At 49.8% G+C, this 21,163-nt stretch overlaps 1 protein-coding gene across 1 annotated transcript in view; it reads left to right on the top strand.

Annotated features, from left to right (window-relative positions):
* CSMD2 (CUB and Sushi multiple domains 2) overlaps nucleotides 1–21,163 on the top strand; it is a 565,161-nt gene that overhangs the window by 203,453 nt on the left and 340,545 nt on the right. Inside the window, exon 5 of the mRNA XM_059686241.1 lies at nucleotides 9,289–9,496. Within this exon, the coding sequence (XP_059542224.1) occupies nucleotides 9,289–9,496 (208 nt within the window). The remainder of the gene's footprint in view (nucleotides 1–9,288; nucleotides 9,497–21,163) is intronic.

A 21,163-nucleotide genomic window follows, 5' to 3' on the forward strand; every position in this document is an offset into this window, starting at 1 on the left:
CGAGGCTAGGGTGGTCTTTTCCTGCATGAAGAGGCTTTCACCTGGAAGAAACTCTGGGGATGGCTGTTAAAGTAGCTTTTTTGTTAATTCACCAGTGAAAGACAAGTGATGAGGGCCGTAATCCGGTCATTCCTGATGCAGATCATGTGACTACAGAGACGTGGCCCACATGAGAAACGGCCTGAGAGGAAGGGACTTAGGAAGGCAGGACAAGAGATTCCAGTTGCCTCAGGCCCCACCAAGAAGGCCAAGGTGGCTGAGGCCAATACTGTCGGTTGAGGAGGGCCAAACAAATGTGGAGTCAAGTGGACCCCTTCAAGTCAACCCATGTTGATTGGTTGTGGCTTGCCTGTTGGAAAGGAACGCACAGCAGTGTCTGGACTCAACCAGAAAGGGTGCTCTAATCATTTAGTCTTGTCTGCCTCTAGGACAGTGGTTCTCAACCTTCTGGCCCTTTAAATACAGTTCCTCATGTTGTGACCCAACCATAAAATTATTTTCATTGCTACTTCATAACTGTAATGTTGTTACTGTTATGAATCATAATGTAAATATCTGATATGCAGGATGGTCTTAGGCGACCCCTGTGAAAGGGTCGTTCGACCACCAAAGAGGTCGCGACCCACAGGTTGAGAACTGCTGCTCTCGGAGGTCTTCTTCGCAGATGGACTCAGGGCCCACAGTCTGCACCTGCAGGCCTGAGGCAGCTGTGACTAGCCTTTCAGTGGGAGGCGTGGGCTGGGATGACACTGCTCCCCTAGCTCACATCACAGCAGTGATTTGCGGGCATGGGGCACCTTCTCATGACATGACTTCCCCCCAAGCCTCCCCAGAGTCTCTTTTTGCCTCAGACGATGGCAATATGTGGCTTCTTCCCTACAAACGTCTTGCCTCTCTTGGAATTGCTCAGCCACTGCATAGCTTCTAATTGTTGTTTCGGGGGCGGCACTTTGATTTCTACCTCCAACCCTGCCCTGTGTCCCTAGCTTCAGGCCCACATGGGACCAAACACTACTGAACCCTTCCCAGAGTGAGCCTCAAATGAGGCATATCTAAAACCTAACGTTCTCTGTTTCCCCAAACCTGCCCTTCAGGCTGCCTCCCCCAGCTCAGGGAAGAGTGTCACCATCTAAGGTGGTCTGGCAGACACCCTAGAGTCACCTTACACTCTTCCCCTTGGCTCCCTGCTCATCGGCCACCATGTCCTGGCGAATCTCCCTCTGCACTGGCCTCTCCTCCCCGCCTCCACCACTATTTAGACAGAGGGCCCTGGCTTGGGATGGCCCAGGCCCTCTCATCTCTCACCTTCTCACTGCAAAAGGTCCATCACTGGGCAGCTGTCCCCCAGCCCCTACCACACCCCCCCAAACCATTCTCCGTGGCCGAGCGACCTTTCTAAGACGCAGATCTGACAGGACCACTCATTGCTTAGAATCCTGCCAGTGGGTCTTCATCACTGACAGGGTCAAGTTCACATTCCTCAGCATGGAGCACCAGGCCCTTTCCACCAACCTTCCTGCATCCTCTCTGAGCATCTTCAGTCATAGCAGAGATTGCTCCCTCTGGAACTCACCAGGAAAGCCAGCCCAGGATGCAAATCTTGCTTTCAGAGGGGCTTTGAGCCCGAGACCCCTTGGTGCCTGAGGGGCTGAGGTGTGGCTCTCCCAGCGCCTCCACCCACCCCGTGCTTCAGGCCCATTCCTCTATTCTAATTCGCCACAAGCTTTAAGAATAGCCTGAGAAGCACCCTCAATCATGTGAACGACTTCCTGGAAGAGGTTTTGTAAACTGCCCTTCCTTAGGAGGCGAAGCTAAACCAGAGCTGAGGGTGCTCACCGTGGGCTGCGCTGTGCCAGGAGCCGTGGTCACGCCAGAGTTAGCGGGTTCACACTCAGGCAGGATTAGAGCCTTTTGGTCTTCCTTCCTCTCATGTGGAACTCTCAAGGGCTGGCATCTGTGAGTGGATAAACCTCATCCTCTGGGCAGTGGTTCCTAAATGTTTGCTGAGTGAACGGATGGCTGGATGGGTCTACTTCACCATCAGGATTATGCAGGATCATCCAAAGGGAAATGACTGGCCTGGGTTAGCCCACCTGCCCAGCAGCTCCGAGTGACGCAAGGTCTTTGCATCCAAGGAGCAGGAGGGAGGACTGTGTACCTCCGCTTGGTACAGGAAGTGCCATGTGCCTGGCTGAATGGTGGTCTTAGCCTGGGGACACAGCTCAGACTAAGAGGGAATAGAGACCAGCTGGGCTCGGGGGGGCAGAGCAGGTGTGAGGCTGACCTCCAAGGAGGCCCATCCCCAGGTCCAAGGAGCCTTGGTCCAGCAGGCAGAGGGAAGGAGACAGCCTGTGACCACCCTCTGTGTCACTCTGTACCTTTTCAAAGGCAGAGGTCCCTGGGAGGCACTGAGCTCCGTGGAACCTCTTTGATCCACAAGAAGGAATACCATGTGGATTTCAGCAACCAGCCTCTTGACTGGTGAGGGGTATTGGCCCTGGATCAAAGAAGACCGCATGGGGAAGGAGCAGGGTTCAGATGTGCTGGGGCTGAGAGGCAGGTGGCGGAAAGAAAGCCGGAGCAAGAAACGCTTGGCCTCTGAGGTTCAAGCCAAACACTGCAGGCTGCCACCAGACCTGGGAAAACAGGCATTTGGTCTGCATAAGCTTGGGCTGCAAGTGCTGAGCTGACTTCCAAATTTCAGGGGGGGAACCTGCAGAATGTGAAGCAGAAGCATTGTGTCTGGTCTGGAAGAGCAGGCAGTCAGACAGGCCAGGTTCAGCCCTGGCTATGCCGGCTCCCAGCTGGGGTTGCCGGTGTGTTGCTGACACCTCTCTGCGTTTTAAAGTGAGGCATGAGTCCTGGCCTTATAAGGGTGACTGCATACTCATTCATTTGCTCAGGATTCAGTGACATTTTATTGAGTGCCTATTATGTACAGGAAAAAGTAGGGTTGGGTACTATCAGCGGTTTCAGGCATCCACTGGGGGTCTTGAAATGTTATTCCCCACAGAAAACGGGGGACACTCTCTATGGAAGAAGTCTGATGGTAGCAGAAATAGTGATGCTCTCTCCCAGCCAGTGTGGCTCAGTGGTTAAGCATTGACCTATGAACCAGGAGGTCACGGTTGAATTCCCAATAAGAGCATATGCCCAGGTTGCGGCCTTGATCCCCAATGTGGGACATGCAGGAGGCAGCCAATTGATGGTTCTCTCTTATCATTTACTAGAGGCCTGACGCATGAAATTGGTGCGTGGGTACGGTCCCTAGGCCTGGCCTGTGATCAGGGCTATCTTCCCCAGATGCCCACAGCCAGCCCTGACCCCCATCGCCACCCACCTCCGGTTCCCTGTTCACCATGGTGTGATGGGTGCCTGATGGCCCTGGGAAGGGACCGAGAGGTCGGCTGTTCTTCCCCACCCCCCTTGTCCTCTGTGTATGTGTGTGTCAGGGGGAGCAGGGCCTTGGTCTGGTGCCTTCGCAGCGTCCCCCACCACCCCCGTTACCCATTCACCATCGGGTGATTGGAGCCTGCTGGCTGGGGAAAGGGACCGAGAGGTGGTCAGTGCGCCTCTGTAGTGACTGGTCCAGTGGTCGTTCTGGTTGTTCTGCTATTAGGGTCAATTTGCATATTACCCTTTTATTATATAGGCTGTTTCTATCTCCCTTTATTTTCCTCTCTGAAATCAATAAGAATATTTTTTAAAAGAAATAGTCATGCTCTCAAGCAATTTCTTAATTTTAAGGGCAGTCCTTGATAGAACCATGAATAAAGGGTCAGAATCCAGAGCCTCCAAAAGAGTGGACTGGTGAGGTTGAGCAGGTCATTGGGGCCCCAGGAGGGACACTGAGCTACACAGTACAAGGAAAGGGGGAGCACGGTGGCTGTGGGGCCTCTTGCCCTGGCTCAGTCTGTCTTGCACTTGACTTGTCAGGCGGTGGCTTCTTACAGATCCCCAGGCCCTAATGGGATTTTATTTCCTCAGGGGCTGAGTAGCCTTGAGGAGAGAGGATGTGGATGGAAGCCCAATGCTGAGGACCTGAAGCTTGCAAGGATCCAGGGGTGTGTGCCGGAGTGGGATATGGGGGAATAGAATGCAGGTTCCTCCATCCCTGCCTGAGATTTGTGAGTCATTAGAGAGTCCACAGATGTCAAAGGGGGCGGAGGGATAGTTGTCTAAAATTATGGTTAATTGAAGAAATTTCAGTGAAATAAAGTCGATCGTAAATAAAGTCATAAACTTAGAAAGGAAACTATCAGCTTTACACACCTGCACCCTAGAATACACATGACTTAATGGCAGTGCAGAATGCCCATTGCCAGAGAAGGAGAAAGTGTAAATTAATGCTTTAGGACTGTGGTGTCAGCTGAAGGTTATATTTTATGACTCCGAAGTTGTAACCATGAAATATGAGGCCTTATTTAAAGTGTGAGAACATCTCCAAACAACTTTTACAGCATCTTCAATCAACATGGGCAGAGCGGGAACAGGGGTGTCAGAGGAGCGCAGCATCAGGGATGACTCACGTGGCAAAGGTGCCATCTTCAGGGTACACCCGTGGCTCTGCCAGCGGATCTCATTTCCCGAGTCCTCGGCTCCAGCATGGTCTAGGAGTCATTATTGGAACCAGGATGTTTGAAGATCTGAGGATGGCTCACCACGCAGGGAGGTACGGTGTATCAGGGTACACCCGTGGCTCTGCCAGCGGGTCTCATTTCCCGAGTCCTCGGCTCCAGCATGGTCTAGGAGTCATTATTGGAACCAGGATGTTTGAAGATCTGAGGATGGCTCACCACGCAGGGATTTACGGTGTAGTAGAGGAGACCACAGTTCTGGGCCACAGAAACACCTGGATACTCCAGCCAGAGGGAGGCTGCATGGCAGGGATGACTTGGGGCCCAGCTGGCTTAGAATAGAGCAATGAGGATGGGTGACTGAGCCAAGAGCCACTCAGGACAGACAGGACTTGGTTGCTGGTTGGTTGTGGGGTGTAGGAGGAGTTGGGGATGCCCCCAGCTCTGGCCTGAAGGCACTGGGTGACTGGTGCCATCCTTCAAGACAGGAAGCCAGAGGAAGGCTGGGTTAATGAGAGGAGGGGACGAAGATGGTCTTGGTCGGGTTGAGGTTGAGAACTATGAGGGTATCCTGTGGTTTTCTAAACAGGAACTAGGCAGGAGACTGTAGGGCCATTATCTTTCCCCAAGACCTGCTTCCCCTCCACGTTCCCTGCTGTTGCCTTATCCACCTAGATGCGCAGTGTAGGCCAGGGCCTGGTTGGTGACTTCATGACGGTGCTGGGGCCCGCTCAGTCTCCAGGGGCTCGGGGTCCCTGCTCTCCCAACACCACTCCCTGGCCCTCTTTACTCGAGGGTCCCACCCCCTGGCTGCTCTTTCTCAGCCTCCTCTCAGGTGCCCTGGCTTCTGTCTGCGGCCCATCAAATGTCACTTCTGTCCCGGGTGTTCTCCACTCCCGGTGGCCAGTTCCGCCTTCATCCTGCTGACTCCCTGCCTTGCAGGCTCCAGGCTCCAGGTCCTCTCAACTTTGCTCCAGGCCCACGGCATGGCCGTCTCTCAGGAACTCCCACTCGGCATGGGAAGGGCAGACAGCTCTGACTAGGAAGTCCCTAACACGCCGCCCTCACCCACTTCAGCTGCCCTGTTCTACCTGTTTCCTCTGCCCACGTCACTCTCTCCCTTGAGGCCTGCCAGGCAGTCAGATCTCAGTTGAAGTGTATCCTGCCAAGTTGGATACACTTCCCCTTCTCTGGCTTCTCATTTCTCTCAGTGGAAAGCCCGAATCCGTACAGAGGCTCTCTGTGAGGCCTCGTTCCCTGCACCCCCTCCTTGCATCCACTACTCCAGCCCCATGGGTCCCTTGATGCTCTTCAGCGGTGCCTCTCTGCACCGTGGCCTTTGCACTTGCTGTTCCATCTGGAATGCTCTTCCCCCAGATAGCCACATGGCATCCTCTCGCTCTCCTCCAGGCCTTTGCTCACATGTCAACTTCTTCGTGAGGCCCTTTCTGAAATGTCCAGACCCCCACTCCCCATCCTTCTGCATTTATCACTACCTCACTCACCCATAGGCTTTCACTCTTTTTCTTGGGTATTGCCCGTTTCCTCTGACTAAAACGTAAGTTCCAAGAGAGTAGGGGTTTGTATTGGTTTTATTTTCAGATAAATCCCCAGTACCTAGAATAGTGCGTGGGGCATGGAGGCACTCAGTAATCACCTGTTGAATGAATGTCTCTACACAAACATTGCTTCCCTGAGTCCCATGTGCATCTCTGCTTTGACACCTTGGCTACAACAATTCTGGTGTCACTGCGTGTTCGCTGGGTGCCCCCACTCTGAGAAACGCTCAGGGGCAGAGATGAGATGAGTTTTTCACAATGTAGTACTGTCCATAGCCCAGTGTTTGGCACACACAGTAGGTGCTCTGTTAATGGATGTGGGAGGGAAACATTCATGAGTACCTACTGAGGGATGCCCCTTCATATCTGTGCTCATACATACCCCAGAGTTGGAATTTGGAAATGGGCTTATTCTCTTCAAATAGACCTTGACCCTGTGGAATGGCATAATTAAGAACAATTCAGGAGCTCTGAATAAACGCACTTTGATCTCCATCTCACACTACTCCTGTGTATCCAGCTGTCATCTCATTCTCTCCACCAGGACATCCCACAGACACGCCCAGCCCTGGTGGCCTTCCACACCGTGACATGCTCCCTTCCTGGGATCCCTGCCACAGGGAATGACACCTTTCGTCCATCCATCCATGCTCAGGACAGAAACCTGCAGTTCATACCTGTAGATTTTACGTCCTAAATATCTGTCAAAGAAGTCCTCTCCCACCTTCCCATGGCCTTAGCACAGATCTCATCTGGACTTACCTGGACTTAGGCAACTATGGCCTCCCCACAGCATCCTGCCCCTTACCTGACTCAGACCTCCTCTGTGCCACAGACACAGAAATCTTTCTAAAATTCCCACTCAATCCTATTTCTTCACTACCTTTGATCCTTAAGGTGAAGTGGGATGTAGAGGAGAACTTAGCGTTTGCTGGGCGTCTACCACATGCCAGTCACTGGTGAATGCTAGGCCCTGTCACATTCATTGTCCCGTTGAGTTATCATAACAAACGGTTGTGTAGAGAAGTGAAAGGACTCAGGGAAACAAATTGCCCAGGGTCACGTGGCCTGGAAATTGTGGAGCCTGAATTTAGATCTTGATCTTTTGACCTTAAAATCCATTTTCTTCCCAATGTACTCCTCTGTGCCCATTGTTCTCTGTCATGCTGCTCCTACATTTCCAGTACCATGGCCCATTATTCCTCTCTGTGATAAACCTTCTAGAGCTACTTATCTTAGACATGCCTTTTGCTTTCATGTTTCTGTGCTGATGATATTTGGGTCCCTCTTCTCTTAAATACCTTGCCCTTTCTTCTCTAGCTAGTGAACTCTTATTCATCCTTCAAAACCCAACTCTAATAGCACCTCCTCTGTTAAGCTTTCCCAAACTGACTTACCCAAACAAAGTAATTGTTGCTTTACCTATGTCCTCAAAGTGTGAATTGTACTCCTGGGAGACAGAAGAGTATATTGGTTAAGAGCATAGGCCCCAGAATCAGACCCTAGGGCTTAGGAGTCCAGTTCCTTTAATCACTATGAGCTATGTCACCTTTAGCAAATACCTGAATCCCTTTGTGCCTTGGTTTTCTTACCGATAAAATTGGAATGACATTCTATAGGGTCATAGTGAGGGTTACTGTGAAAGACACAGGGTAGTTAGAATAGTGCCTGTTGTGGTATGTGCTCAGTAAACATTAGCATTTATTATTATCACTCTGCTGCCTCTGATACCCGGTGGAACTCTGATACTACATTTTTCCTTTCTTTCTGATTTAGTCCATATCTTTAATAGCACATGCTAAGTGTATTGTGATCACTTTCATAAAGGCTCCTGGAGGGCAGGCTGCCCAGTGAGTAAGCAGCAGGGGAAGGATTCAAACTGAGGTCTACAATAATTCCACAGCCAATGCTCTCAGCTATCATTTGTGAGAACATGTTCCTCAGATCATTTTTTCTGACTATCAAGTCTCAGCTGGGAGCAGCGAGATGACACCAGGTTACACTGCAGGGATAAGTAAAACATGGTCCCCATCCTTGGGGACTCCTAGTGGAGCTCAGATTCAGAGTGGAAGACAGATAAGTGAACAGGCCATTCAAACAGTGTGAGCTCTAGCCGTTTTGGCTCAGTGGGTAGAGCATTGGCCTGCAAACCAAAGGGTACTGGGTTCAATTCCGGTCAAGGGCACGTACCTTGGTTGCAGGCTCCTCCCTGGCCAGGGCCCCGGTCGGGGCACATGCAGGAGGCAACCAATCGATGTGTTTCTCTCACATTAATGTTTTCATTTTTCTCTCTCCCACTCTCTCTAAAAATCAATGGGAAAATATCCTTGGATGAGGATTAAAAAAAAATTATAAGAACAAACAGTGTTAAGTATCACATCTGAAGTCGGACACATTGCTGAGGGAGCCCAGAGGAGAGAGCAGTTTCTAAAAGCTTGGGCAAAAAAGGCTTTCTCATAGGTGGCCTTGGAGTTGGGTCTTAACACATGAGAATAGTGGCTCTGGACAAAGGACACCCGTGGCAGAGGGAATGGTCTGACGGAGGGCAGGAGGTCTGAATGTGCGCAGTGCTGACACCGAGCTGGCCTGGGGGCAAAGGGCAGGAGGAGAGATTGTAGATGTCCAGCCAGCCAGGCTGTGGTGGGCCTGGGATGCCCTTTGACTTCCGCCCCAAGGAGAAGGGTTGAGTCTTTTTTTGTTCCATTACATCTGAGGTCTACTAAGATCTGGGGGGAAGAACCATCCTATTCACCACAGTTGTGAATACAGAAGTAAATGTGACAGCTGATTTCGACGTCATCCTGGAGCAGTGTGGTGTAGTAGTTAAGAATGTGCTCTGAAGGGCAGAGTTCAAATCCCAGCTCCTCGGCTGTGTGACCACGGACAGGTTGCTTAACCTCTCTGTGCCTGGTTTTTTCATCTGCTCAGTAAGAACACTGATACCTAAAATTCTCAGAACAGTGCCTGGCACGTGGTAAGGGCTATGAAAGCGTAGGTATCATTATCATTAGGCCAATTCAGACTGGGATCTCGGCCCATCCTGTCTGTACATCAAGTTTCAGGACCGTCTGCTTCTCACCATGAAGTGCACAGTGAGTACTAGGCCTGCAAACAGGACCAACTCACGTGAGCCTCTTGCCTCTTGCCCACAGCGGATGATGCCTGTGGTGGGACCCTGAGGGGCCAGAGCGGCATCATCTCCAGCCCCCACTTCCCCGCGGAGTACCACAACAATGCCGATTGCACATGGACCATCCTGGCCGAGCTGGGAGACACCATCGCTCTGGTCTTCATTGACTTCCAGCTTGAGGACGGTTATGACTTCCTGGAAGTCACGGGGACCGAAGGCTCCTCCCTCTGGTAAGCACCATGCCCACCCCTGCCCTGCCCTGCCCTGGGGGCTGGGCCTTGCTGGGATGCAGTCTCCTCAGCGCCTGGACCTGCAGCCCAGGGCCGGGCCCCTTTGCCACTTCTCCCACCCACCATGGGAAGATTTTCCTCTCATTACAGTGAGACATCACTGCATATTTTTAGAGCCCAGGTGAATTTACAGTGATTTTGGTACCTGATTTGAAGCATGTCCTGCTGAAGAATTTCATGATGGGTTTTGATCAGAGTAACTTGCATTAAGACTAGAAATGTTCTGCTCTCAGGATGTGGACAGGGTCTTGGGGAAATGATTTGAAATATTGTTCCATTTCTGGGAGACATATTTATAGCGTCCAACAAAGGGAATAGAACCTTAGGTGGCAGTTGCTCTTCCCTCTCCCTGGGCCCTGAGAGAGGAAAGGCGTTAGGTCTGGGTTTCTGAAGGGAAGGGTCAATCTGCTCCCTGTGGCTCTAGTTTTACTAAAAAGCGCTGCTTTCCTGTGTTGTGCCCATCAGCCCTGGAGACCCTTGATGCTGACAGGCCGGAGGAGAGTGGTGATGAAGACTTACCGGCCTTAGTTGCTTTTACTCTTACTAGTGGCCCGGTACACGAAATTCGTGCACATTAAAAGGGGGATTCATTAGAGGAAATATTTTAATATTGCTATTTTCCCTTTCTCTATAATAGAAGTGTCAGAGATGAAAGAAAATTAGTAAAATATATATGATAATCTTCCTCCTGTCAGAGTCTGGGGTGCACCACAGGACCTAGAGTCAAGTCCCCACCCACCCACATGCGCCTCAGGATCGCATCAGACCCAGACCCGGCCAGCCCCCCTCCATTGGGCTAGATCCAGACCCGACCGGTCCCAGCCTTGTCAGGCCCTGCCGGGCAGGGGGGCGCAGCCTCAGGTCCCCCAGCCCAGGCCAGGGCGGGGGGCGTGCCTTGAGGTCCCCCGTCAAGCCCCGCCGTGGCCTGAGATCCCCTGTCAAGCCCTTCTGGGCAGGGGGCGCAGCCTCAGGTCCCCTGTCAAGCCCTGCCGGGTAGGGGGCATGGCCTCAGGTCCTCTGGCCTGGTGCTGGGGCAGGGGGCATGGCCTCAGGTCCCCAGTCAAGCCCTGCTGGGTGGGGGGCGTGGCCTGAGGTCCCCCGTCAAGCTCCCGGGAGGGGAGGTGGGGCGCAGCCTCATGTCCCTGCTGATTGCTTATTAAGGCTCATTAAGGGAACTCAGCCTCCACTGTGGGTGCAGCCATCTTGTGTTATGGAAACCCCTGCCTCTGCTGTGGGCGCAGCCATCTTTGTGGTGGAGTGTTGGTCAGTTTGCATATTCCTTCTTTATTATATAGGATAGATTTGGACACAAGGGACATGCCAGTCTGAGGTTGGCTTCAGGAAGGATCCAGCTTCCTGCTTGGATGACAAGCATTGGGGTGATGGCGGGGCGTTTTGAATGCTTGCTTGTGTTATCCTTGTGGCTGTGTTAGGAGGGCATCGGGGGCCTATGGCAGCACATAAGGAGCCAGTAGGAGGACGTGTCCAGATGTGTCCAGACAGGATGGATCACAGACAAGATGGGCATCTTTGCAGCCTTCCCCTTTGCACAGCGTCAGGGGAAGGCAGGGCCCGGTCCCCTCGGATGAGGGCAGGGGGTGTGTCATGAGGCTGCTGAGTGAAGCAGGAAGTGGGTATCTGGCAAGCGTGGTGATCAGTGGGGCTGAGGAGGAAGAAGGAGAGGATGGAAGGAAGGAAAAGGAAGAATGGAAGAATACAGGAGGCAGGGGCACATGCATGGAGTCAGGTTTTGTGCCGTTGAGTCAGACCTGATCCTTTGAGGATGAGAAAATCCAACAAGCCCACGGTAGGAGCCAGGTGTGACTGTTTGAAAGGGAAGAAGTGGAAATGACTTCTCCCAAATATGGACTCTAAAATTAGGGACCGATGTAACCCTGAGAACTTTGGAAGGCAAACTGACCAGAGAGCCAGAGCCTTGGTGGTGTAAGCTTGTTCATGAACTTGACCAGGTCATTTACTACCCGGGATGGGGTGTTGAGAGAAGCACTTGTGAGCTGAAGAGTGAAATTGCTGTGTGGATGTTGAAGTTCTAGTCTGAGGGTAGCAGCTGGACATGGGGAGCCAGGAGTTGGGGTGAAAGTCCAGATGACCCTTCACAGAGCTGCAACCCCGGGGACCTGCCCAGTCTGAAGATCCTCTGTCCTGCTGCCTCTTTTTGCCAAATACCTGTTTTTCTTTTTTTTTTTTTTTTTTTTTTACTATCAACAGCACCAATTTTTTTTTTATTGCTTAAAGTATTACAAAGGGTATTACATATGTATCCATTTTATCCCCCCGCCCTAGACAGTTCCCTAGCCTCCCCTATCCCCCAGTGTCTTATGTCCATTGGTTATGCTTATATGCATGCATACAAGTCCTTTAGTTGATCTCTTACCCCCCTACCTCCTGCCCCCCAACCCTCCCCGGCCTTCCCGCTGCAGTTTGACAATCTGTTTGAGGCAGCTCTGCCTCTGTATCTATTATTGTTCAAAAGTTTATAATGGTCTCTATTGTCCATGAATGAGTGAGATCATGTGGTAAATACCTGTTTTTCTTATGATAAATGTAATGTATATGCTCCTCATAGAAAATATGAAAAACATAAAAAGTTATAGAGAAGTGAATAACAGGTATTAAAATGTTGATGTATTCTCCTTTGGCGTTTTGCTTTGCCTAGATCAAGCTAGCTGGCTACTTAAATATATTTTAATATTCCACAATTCGGATCTTAATATGTCTGTAGTTATGTATTTTTAATTTAACATTAGATCAGGACAATCTTTCAATATCATTACAGATGCTTCCAAAATATAACAGGTGTGATAGTAGTATCATATATATTGAGCATTTATTATCAACATGTGGCAGGCTGCTTCTAAACTCTTATGGCTATAATTTCATTTCATCTTCATAAAAATTCTATGAAGTGGATAGCATAATTGTCCTCCTTTTACAGATGAGGAAAATGAGGCCCAGAGAGGTTGTGTGACATGCCTAATGTCACACAGCTAGTAAGGCAAAGAGCTGGGATTCAACCCCAGGTTAGTTGGCCTGGAAAGCCCATTATAGCCATGACAACACTGGGATTGCCGGGGCTCTGGGGCATTCCCTCGTCAGACTGTGCGGACTTTACGCATCAGCTCTCTTGTTTGGCAGTTCCCAAGTTTTCTCTTCTGTAAACAGATGCCAAGATGAATATCCCTGCCTATTCCCTCTCCTCCAGTCTGAAGGCCTCCTCGACTCGTTTGTTTTTCCGTGGGCCAAACGGTCTCCCACAGCTTCAGCTCCCCAGGTGTGGGTCTACACGTTGTCCAAACTTCTGGAGTGAAACAAATCTGAAAGAGTATTCCTTTTCCTATTAAGTTACTCAGTGGGGAAGGAATTAGGCAGAGGAAATCGTTAGGGGAGCCATTCAGAACTCTTTGCTATAAGATTAAATTATAATTATTTACAGGGCTGGTATCGCCGCTGCCAGACAGGATGCATTTCTTGTTCTAATTTATCCTTGCATAGCAATTATGGATAAACAAACTTGGACGCGCAAGATGTATGTGCAAAGAGCCCAGGCTCTCCCCTGCCCATTCTTTGATGGATCCCTGAATTCTTGTGAACGTGCAGCGCGGCTGGTTTACAAGTGCTCTTCTCTTATCAGCTCACATTAAGATGGTAGGATGTTCTCTTGAGTTCTGCACCAAGGTCCAGAAAGACAGCAGATCCTGTTAGAAAAGATGGATTTGAAAAACTCACCTGGTGAGAAGAAAGAGATACCTGTGAGAGAGAAGTCCGCTCCCTCCCTCCCTGGTAGGAAGTCCCACTGGTTCGGAAGGGCGGGAGGGGTGGTATGGAATGTCCTGACTCAGTTTCCACAGGCCTCTTCTCCCCCAGGTGGGACAACAGGAGAGTTTTGATTAGGGTTCAGATTGTTTAAATTTCATGGACCAGTAAAATTTCCAAACAGTTAGGGAAGCAAAATGTTGGTAATTTTTTATTTTGCCAAGTAAGGATATTAGAGAAAAACTTGCCAACTCCTTAGAACATGATTTCATAAAACAAAGGATAATCCAAAGCCAAAAACGTGGCTCCATTGGGAGCCTTGTGCTGACAGTGAAAGACGGAGTTGGAGTAGAGCTCACCTGAGTGAAAGACGGAGTTGGAGGAGAGCTCACCTGAGTGAAAGAGGGAGTTGGAGGAGAGCTCACCTGAGTGAAAGACGGAGTTGGAGGAGAGCTCACCTGAGTGAAAGACGGAGTTGGAGGAGAGCTCACCTGAGTGAAAGACGGAGTTGGAGGAGAGCTCACCTGAGTGAAAGACGGAGTTGGAGGAGAGCTCACCTGAGTGGAAGACGGAGTTGGGGGAGAGCTCACTGTGTGTCCGTAGCGACACGCATGTGATACGTATCCATCAGTGGGTTGCCACTCGCTCCCTTTTTGGAATTCTTGGCTGACCTCTGGGAATCTGATAGTATATGTTTGGATAGGAATGGCTGCTATGGTGAGCACTGAACCTTGTAACTGACATGTTGAGAGAGTCCCAAATCTTTTACACTTATTCTCCTTTATGTTAGTTGCTTGTTTTGGTGACTGACCATAAGCAAAAGCTGGGTTTGAATTGACTGAGAGTTACAATCCAGACGGTATATTTGGTATTATTTCCTTACTACACATACACAGCCAAATCAGCCCTGACACACACCCTCTTCCAAGGCCCTGCCATCATATACTCATCACTAAGTCAAACTCCCTACGCATACGTACTTCTGTCTCTATTCACTGAACTCAGTTTAGGGGCCAGATTTTCTCTCACTGATTCTTCTCAGGATGGTGGGTCTTTGTTCTGCTCTGACCCATTCAGTTGGCTATGACCTTCATGGAGCCCCATTTTTCCCATCAACTTCTAGGAAAATATTCCAGCTCATTCCTCATGAGACCTCTGGACTCTTCAGAGGCTGAGACTGAGGGATGCAGAGTCCCCTTTAAACCCAGTTCTGGGTCCCTAGAACCTGAAGGTTCCTGGAGGGTATCAGGATTGTGTTATTGTAACGAGTAGAATTGATCGCCGGCCTCCTTCAGAGCCAACCTCTCCACTGTGGAGAAAATCCGTGAAAGGAAGTCCACTGAGAAGCCATTAGTACCAGAATCCCCCCACCCCTTTCTTTGCCTCATGCTAGGCACTCTCCTTCCTTTAAGCTTCACGGAAGGAGAGAAAGCCAGACATCCTCTCCAAGGATAGGGGGTGGTCCATGTCGTCCCTCCAGGATTAGGCATTAAGCCTGCGTCTTGATCCCCAGCTGGGGAGAGAGTCAGCTTGGGAGTCAAATGGACTTGGGCTCAAAACCCAGATCCACCTCTTAATAGTTGTGTGAGCTTGGGATAGTAGCTAGCCTCTCTAAGCCTCAGTTTCCACATATGAAAAATGGGCTCATCATTTTAACCTGCAAAGCACATTGAAAGGGCTAAACATGTAATCTGCTACCTGATCCATGGTAAGTATAATGTTCCTGGGATGGGGACTGGAGTCAGGGACTCACTCTTTTAGGGGGAAAAGGTAAGATGAGGCATCTCCAGTAACTTGGAGCCTCGTCAGCCCATTTTTGGTGCCTCCAGTGAGGCCGACTTCCAGCCTGCCAGCCCAGGGACATCTCACCAGGCAGAGAGGCACAGCCCGGTCACACTGCTTCAGCCCAGGGGAAGTGCCTGTAAAGCCAGGTGAGATGAACTGGTAGAGAGCCCCTGGGTCCAAGTATAGCAGCGGTTTTCAACCTGTGGGTCGCGACCCCTTTGGTGGTCGAACGACCCTTTCACAGGGGTCGCCTAAGACCATCCTGCATATCAGACATTTACATTACGATTCATAACAGTAGCAACATTACAGTTATGAAGTAGCAACGAAAATAATTTTATGGTTGGGTCACAACATGAGGAACTGTATTTAAAGGGCCAGAAGGTTGAGAACCACTGAAGTAGAGGATGGCTGTGCAGAGGCCTGAAAGGGGGCGGGGGGGGGGGGGTGGGGGGTGGGCAGTGATTTTGTTGGAACTGTCTCCCCAGAGCTGCACTTAGGGAGCACACTGCAAGCAGCATCACCTCTTCTCTGCCTGGCCCAGCCCCAGAGTGGCCAGTTAACTGCTTTGTTAGAGAAACAGAAGAGGGTTCAACTGCTTCAGCCAGCACTGGCTGCTCTGTGCAGGGCTCCCCACCCGGAGTCAGGCACAGCCCCTGCCCTGAGGGTCCGACACAACAGGGGGAAAGGGGCCCGGAGTATGGAGAGATGGTCAGGAGCCATTGCCCAAGACAGACAGACTAGGACATCTCTGCCCCGGACCTCTCCTGCCTCTGGTCAGTGAGGCTGCAGAGTTCAGTTGTGCCTGCCTCTCTCCTTCCTTCTCTTTCTCTGTTTCTCTCCTTCTCCCTCCAGTGGCAATTTCTTCCCATAGCAGGGATGGCAGGCCAAGACAGGTCTGTGCCCAGAAGCCACCCATGTCCTGGGGGCTGGTAGAGGTGCTTTTGTGTGTCGGTGGCATGTGCATGATGGAGGGAGTTCAAAGCCCTAGAAACCACACCCAGCTTCACAGTTGTCACCTCTGCCAATGGTGAGTCAGTTCTGCCAATGGTGCCCAGCCTCCTCTCCTTGCCCCCTTCACTCCGATTTTAATTCTTTGTTTCACTGATCGTTTGTGATCGCGATCTGTCTACCCATTCTCTATGTCTCCACACCCCGGCCAAGCCCCTATAGACCTGTATGTGGCAAACCTGCCTCCACAAAACATTTAAAGTAGGAAAAGGCAGGAGAGCCTGCCCTCCAAGGGTAGAGACCAGGACCTCAAGATGAGACAGACCTTGAAGCATGGGTACCATTTGATATGGGAGATGATGGGCCAGGGAGGGCATCATTCTAGGGCTACAGACTGGGCCTCTTGGCCAAAGTGGGAACTCCCCTGATCCCTGAGACACAGGTCCAGGCAGTGGTCCCCAGGATTCTCTATGGAAGATTCCATCATGCCCCCCACCCCCATCACCACCACCAGGACTCTGCCAACTACCTCTAAGCCTGGGCTGCCCCCTCCGCCTGGAGATGAATAGGAGCAAGTCTGGATTTCCCTGGCGTTGCCCGCAGGGGCCACCCGATAGCCTCTGCTGTGTTTGGAAAGAGAATTTCCCTTGAAAGCAGTCTCAACCTACTCTCCGGATGCAGCTTTTACTGGGTTTCTTAGTTTGTTCCCCTTCATTTGCTTGCTTTCGTTTTTATAGGTGGGGATACAACACCTCTCATCTACTTTACAGACACTCAGTTTGAAAATTTTGCTAGCAACACTCTTTCTCTTCTTGAAAGATCCCGTTTTAATTATTAAGCATTTTACACATGGAATTGGATCCAACTAGACCCATTTGATCTCGGTGACTTTTAACTAGATAATTCATTCAGGAGCCAGTAGATTTATATCCAATTAGAATGAGAACAGCATGCCAGTGGGGATTTGTTAAAATTCTCTATTCACTTATTTTTTCATTCACATATACTTTATCACACCATTGGTTTAGAGCATTTATGTCCTTTGTTACTTTCCCCCTATTTACTTTCAGTAGTCATTTATTGAGAGACTTCTATGAACTAGGCTCTCCTAGGTGCTGAGGAGACAAAGATATAGTCCCATTCCCAAGGAGTTATTTATTCACTCCACAAATGTATATAATAGTCATGCATGATGCTGGACCGTGGAGCTCACAGGGTGAACAGACAGAAGATAGCAAAATGCTTTACAATATCATGTGTTAGGTGCTTTTCTAGAGGTATAAAGAAGCTCTCTTAGGGACTGAAAAGAGAGATGTAGTAGCTAGGATTCTCCTGGTTCAAGAAACAGAAACTCACCTCCCGCTGACTCAAGCTGAAAGGGGAATGTGTTGGCTTCTATAACTGAAATGTCTAGGGGTTGCCTTCAGACACTGCTGGATCAAGGTACACAGGTAATGTCTTCTGAATCTGTTTCTCTCCTTCCCAGGGCTTTGCTCTCCTGTGTGTTGGCTTTATTTTTTAGGCAGGCTTTCCCCATGTGGTAGCAAAGGTGACCACCATCAGCTCCCTCCATCCTACTGATTTAGTAATCCCAGAAGAAGTGAATCATCTCTTTCCTAACGGTTCCCATAAAAGCTCTCAGATGAACTTTGATTGGACTAGATTGAGTCATGGTCCCAGCCCTCAATAGCAATGTAGCCAGACGGTGTATTCTCGTTGGCCAGGCCCAGGCTACGTGGCTGTCTGCCCTGGCTAGACCTCATGCTTGGGAGTGGAGGAGGGTTGGTTCACCAAAGGAAAACCGAGTCACTGGGAGAAAAAGTAAAGGATGTCCTCCAAAAAAAATTGTCAGTCTTCCTGTCCTAATGGAGGGGAGGACTCAGATAAATGAGTCCCAGATGAGCCGACTTTTAAGTTGAAGTGGGGCGGGGGAGGTAAATAAGAGCTTGCCACCAGCACTGCAAGTGGGGTTCAGGGTGCAAGAGAACAAGGGCAGGATGTGAGGCTTGAAGTGAGCACAGGAAGAGCATGAGTCATGAAGAACCTTGTTCCCATGTTCTTAAACTGGGAGAGGGTTCCCTTGATTGTAGAAAGCTACTGACAACAACAACAAATAATAATAATCGTAAAATACACTTGTGATGAGTGCCATCAAGGAAATGAACAGGATGGGGAATAATAGTGGTGGCGACACTATTAAGATAAAAGGGTCAGGGCAGGCCTCTCTGAGGCTGTAGGACTTAAGCTGAGATCTGACTATTGAGAATGAGCTGCCATGGGAAGCACTTGGGAATCAGCATTTCAGGCAGAGGGATTGCACGTGTAAAGCCCTGTCATCACAATGCCCCTATTAGACCTCGAACTTCATACATGCATGTGGCATAGGCTGAACGTCTGTCCCCGGGATTTGAATGTCGAGTAAGGCAGGGTCAGGGACTCAGGCTGACATAGACACTCAGGGAAGCATGACTGATGCTGCTGAACCCCATGGCACTTTGAACTGACGGGAGGGATCTATTCCAGGCAAGACTCAGAGCCTCCTGCCTTCCTAGGGGTTTGTGATCTCCTGGCTTCCGTCTCCTTCCCTGCCACATCACGGTGCTGTAAGCGACCCCAAGAAGCTGTTCTCTTCTGATGAGGCCCATGAAATTGCATCTGTTGTAGCCATCAGGAGCCAGGCCATAAATAACGAGCCCTTTAAAATCTCATCTCCTCTATCTCTCAGAGTTGGAAATAGCATTACAAGCTCCACAGCCAAGCAGTAGGAAAGGATTAGTGCCCTAGCATGCTGCTGGTACAAACATGTCTGGAGAGCCAGTGTGAGGGCTCCTGCATGCTCTGTAGAGTATCCACATGACTTCCATGCTCCCACCGGTGAGAACTTGCTCTCAGAGAACAAAAGCCACAGCTTGAAGGAGTAGGAAGTAAGCCTGGTTGACCACTGTCCACACAGCAGCTCTGCTAAGAGCCTGTGGTTTGGCAAAGTGATGCGTGGGAAGCTAGGGTCGGCCAGCTGGCCTGGCCCCCATGGTCTGACTGCATGCAACAGGTTTGTACTAAGTGCGTCATCTGCACAGAGGCCCATGCCAAGACCATGAAGGGCACAGACAAGATGCTTTCCTCGACTTCTCTCGAGGAGCTGCCAGATGCCTGATGGTGCCACTAAAACAGATGGAAGGAGCTGTTCTGGGCCCTTCCAGAGGTCCCGCCTTCTGGCAAGACCTGCCTTCCCAAATGATGTTATTACTTCATTCAGAATGCTCAAGGCCCCAAGCCTGGTCTTCGATTTTACTCTTGGCCACAAGTGTTTTTTCCACTCACTTTTGGTTTCACCAATCCCATATTTTACAGTGGTTTTGCCTAGCTCTTACTCTTACATCCTCTTCTGGCTTCCTACAACTGACCTAAGTTCTTGGGTTTAACCCTGAGCCTGTACTTCTTTTTATCCCAGTTTCTCCTCATCAGTGGTATGTGACACCTACAGACCTGCCAAGGGAATGGGATTCACATAGAAAACAATCCGATGAAATGGCAAGGTGACCACTGTTGAACTCAGCAAATTTCACCATTTGTGAAGCTAGAGGGCAGGGTTGGTTTGAATAAAACGGGGAGGCTTCATGGAGGAATAGAACTCTTAACCTCTCTGGAAACTTCTCATCCAACTTCTTGGAAGAATGGTCTACACTACTTCTCTGAGTCTTTTATCTCTCTTAATTCTTCACTGACTTCACCAGGTCTTCTACCCCAGCCTTCCCCTAAAACCATTCGCATTAAAATCTTCCTCAGAAACCCCGCCCTCCCTCCCACCCCCCACCCCCCACACACATTAACACTACTACTCCTGAGGCCAAATACAGTCTTTTTACTGGACACTTCTGCATTCCTTTACATTGTTGGCTATTTTCCCCTTTTGGAACTCTCCTTTCTCTCTGCCTTCATGCTGATGATCTCTCTAATTCCTCTTGAACCTCTTAGGCCATTCCTTCTCTATTTTCTTTAATGTATGTTCTTGCCTTACTGCTGGGTAATTTACCTAATCTTTTGGTTTAAGATGCCTCCTGTCTTTTTGACATTCCCTGCCTAGCCTAGCCTCTCCACAGAGCATCAAACTGTAGAGCCAACTATTTGCTGGACATCACCTTAATGTCTCACCAGTATCTCCAGCTCAACATGTCCCAACTTCATTCACAATTGACTCCTAAAATGGTCACTTTGTTTCCTTTCTTAGTTTATGGCATCTCCCTCTACATAGTTATCCAAAAATCTGGGAATCATCTCTGTTTAGTACCACTCTCTCAGCAGCCACGTTCAGTCAATTGCTTAATTCTTCCAGTGTACTGCCTATAACATCTAAAACATATCTTTGCTCCTTTCCTACCAGTCCCGTAGTTCAGCTCATCCTCTTTTCTTTTTTGTGGGTTGTAGTAGCCTTCATACTGATCTCCTAGCTTCTTGGCACTCTCCCATTCAGCCTCCCCACTGCTACCAGAAGTTTAATTAAAATGCGGATCTGGCATGCCAAGCCCCAGGCAAAAGCTTTCAATCATCTCTCATTGCCTACAGAATAAAGCTTCAGTCCTTGATAGCTAAGGAGAGGCTTCTTTTGATTCAACCCTTGCCCACCACCCCAGCCTCATCTCTTGCCACTTCCTTCTTTGAACTCATTAACCCTAAAATTCAATGGTATAACACAACAAAGGTTCATTTCTTGCTCATGCTGCATGTCTATCATGGGTCATTGGGTGTGGCTCCCATCAACATAGTCATGCAGGTTCCACCGTCTTGTAGCTGCACCATCTAGAATTTGTGGCTTTCTCCAATGCCATCACAAGGACATAGAAACTAGCATGGGCTTTTCACTGCCCTGGCCCAGATATGATACATGTCACTTTCAACTCACATTTCATTGGCCAGACATAGTCACATGGTCCAGCATAGCTGCAAGGGAGCCAGGAAACAAGGTGAACAGATGAAATGCCTGGTAAGCCAATATCTTGGCTACACCTCATGTTTCAATAGACAAGATAGGCTGGCTCCTGTCAAAGGCCAGCCCCTCCCTTTATGCTCCAGATGTCATTGGTCCCCAGACTTCCCGAC

The sequence above is a fragment of the Myotis daubentonii genome, chromosome 3 (assembly GCF_963259705.1).
Source record: "Myotis daubentonii chromosome 3, mMyoDau2.1, whole genome shotgun sequence".
Lineage (NCBI taxonomy): Eukaryota > Metazoa > Chordata > Mammalia > Chiroptera > Vespertilionidae > Myotis > Myotis daubentonii.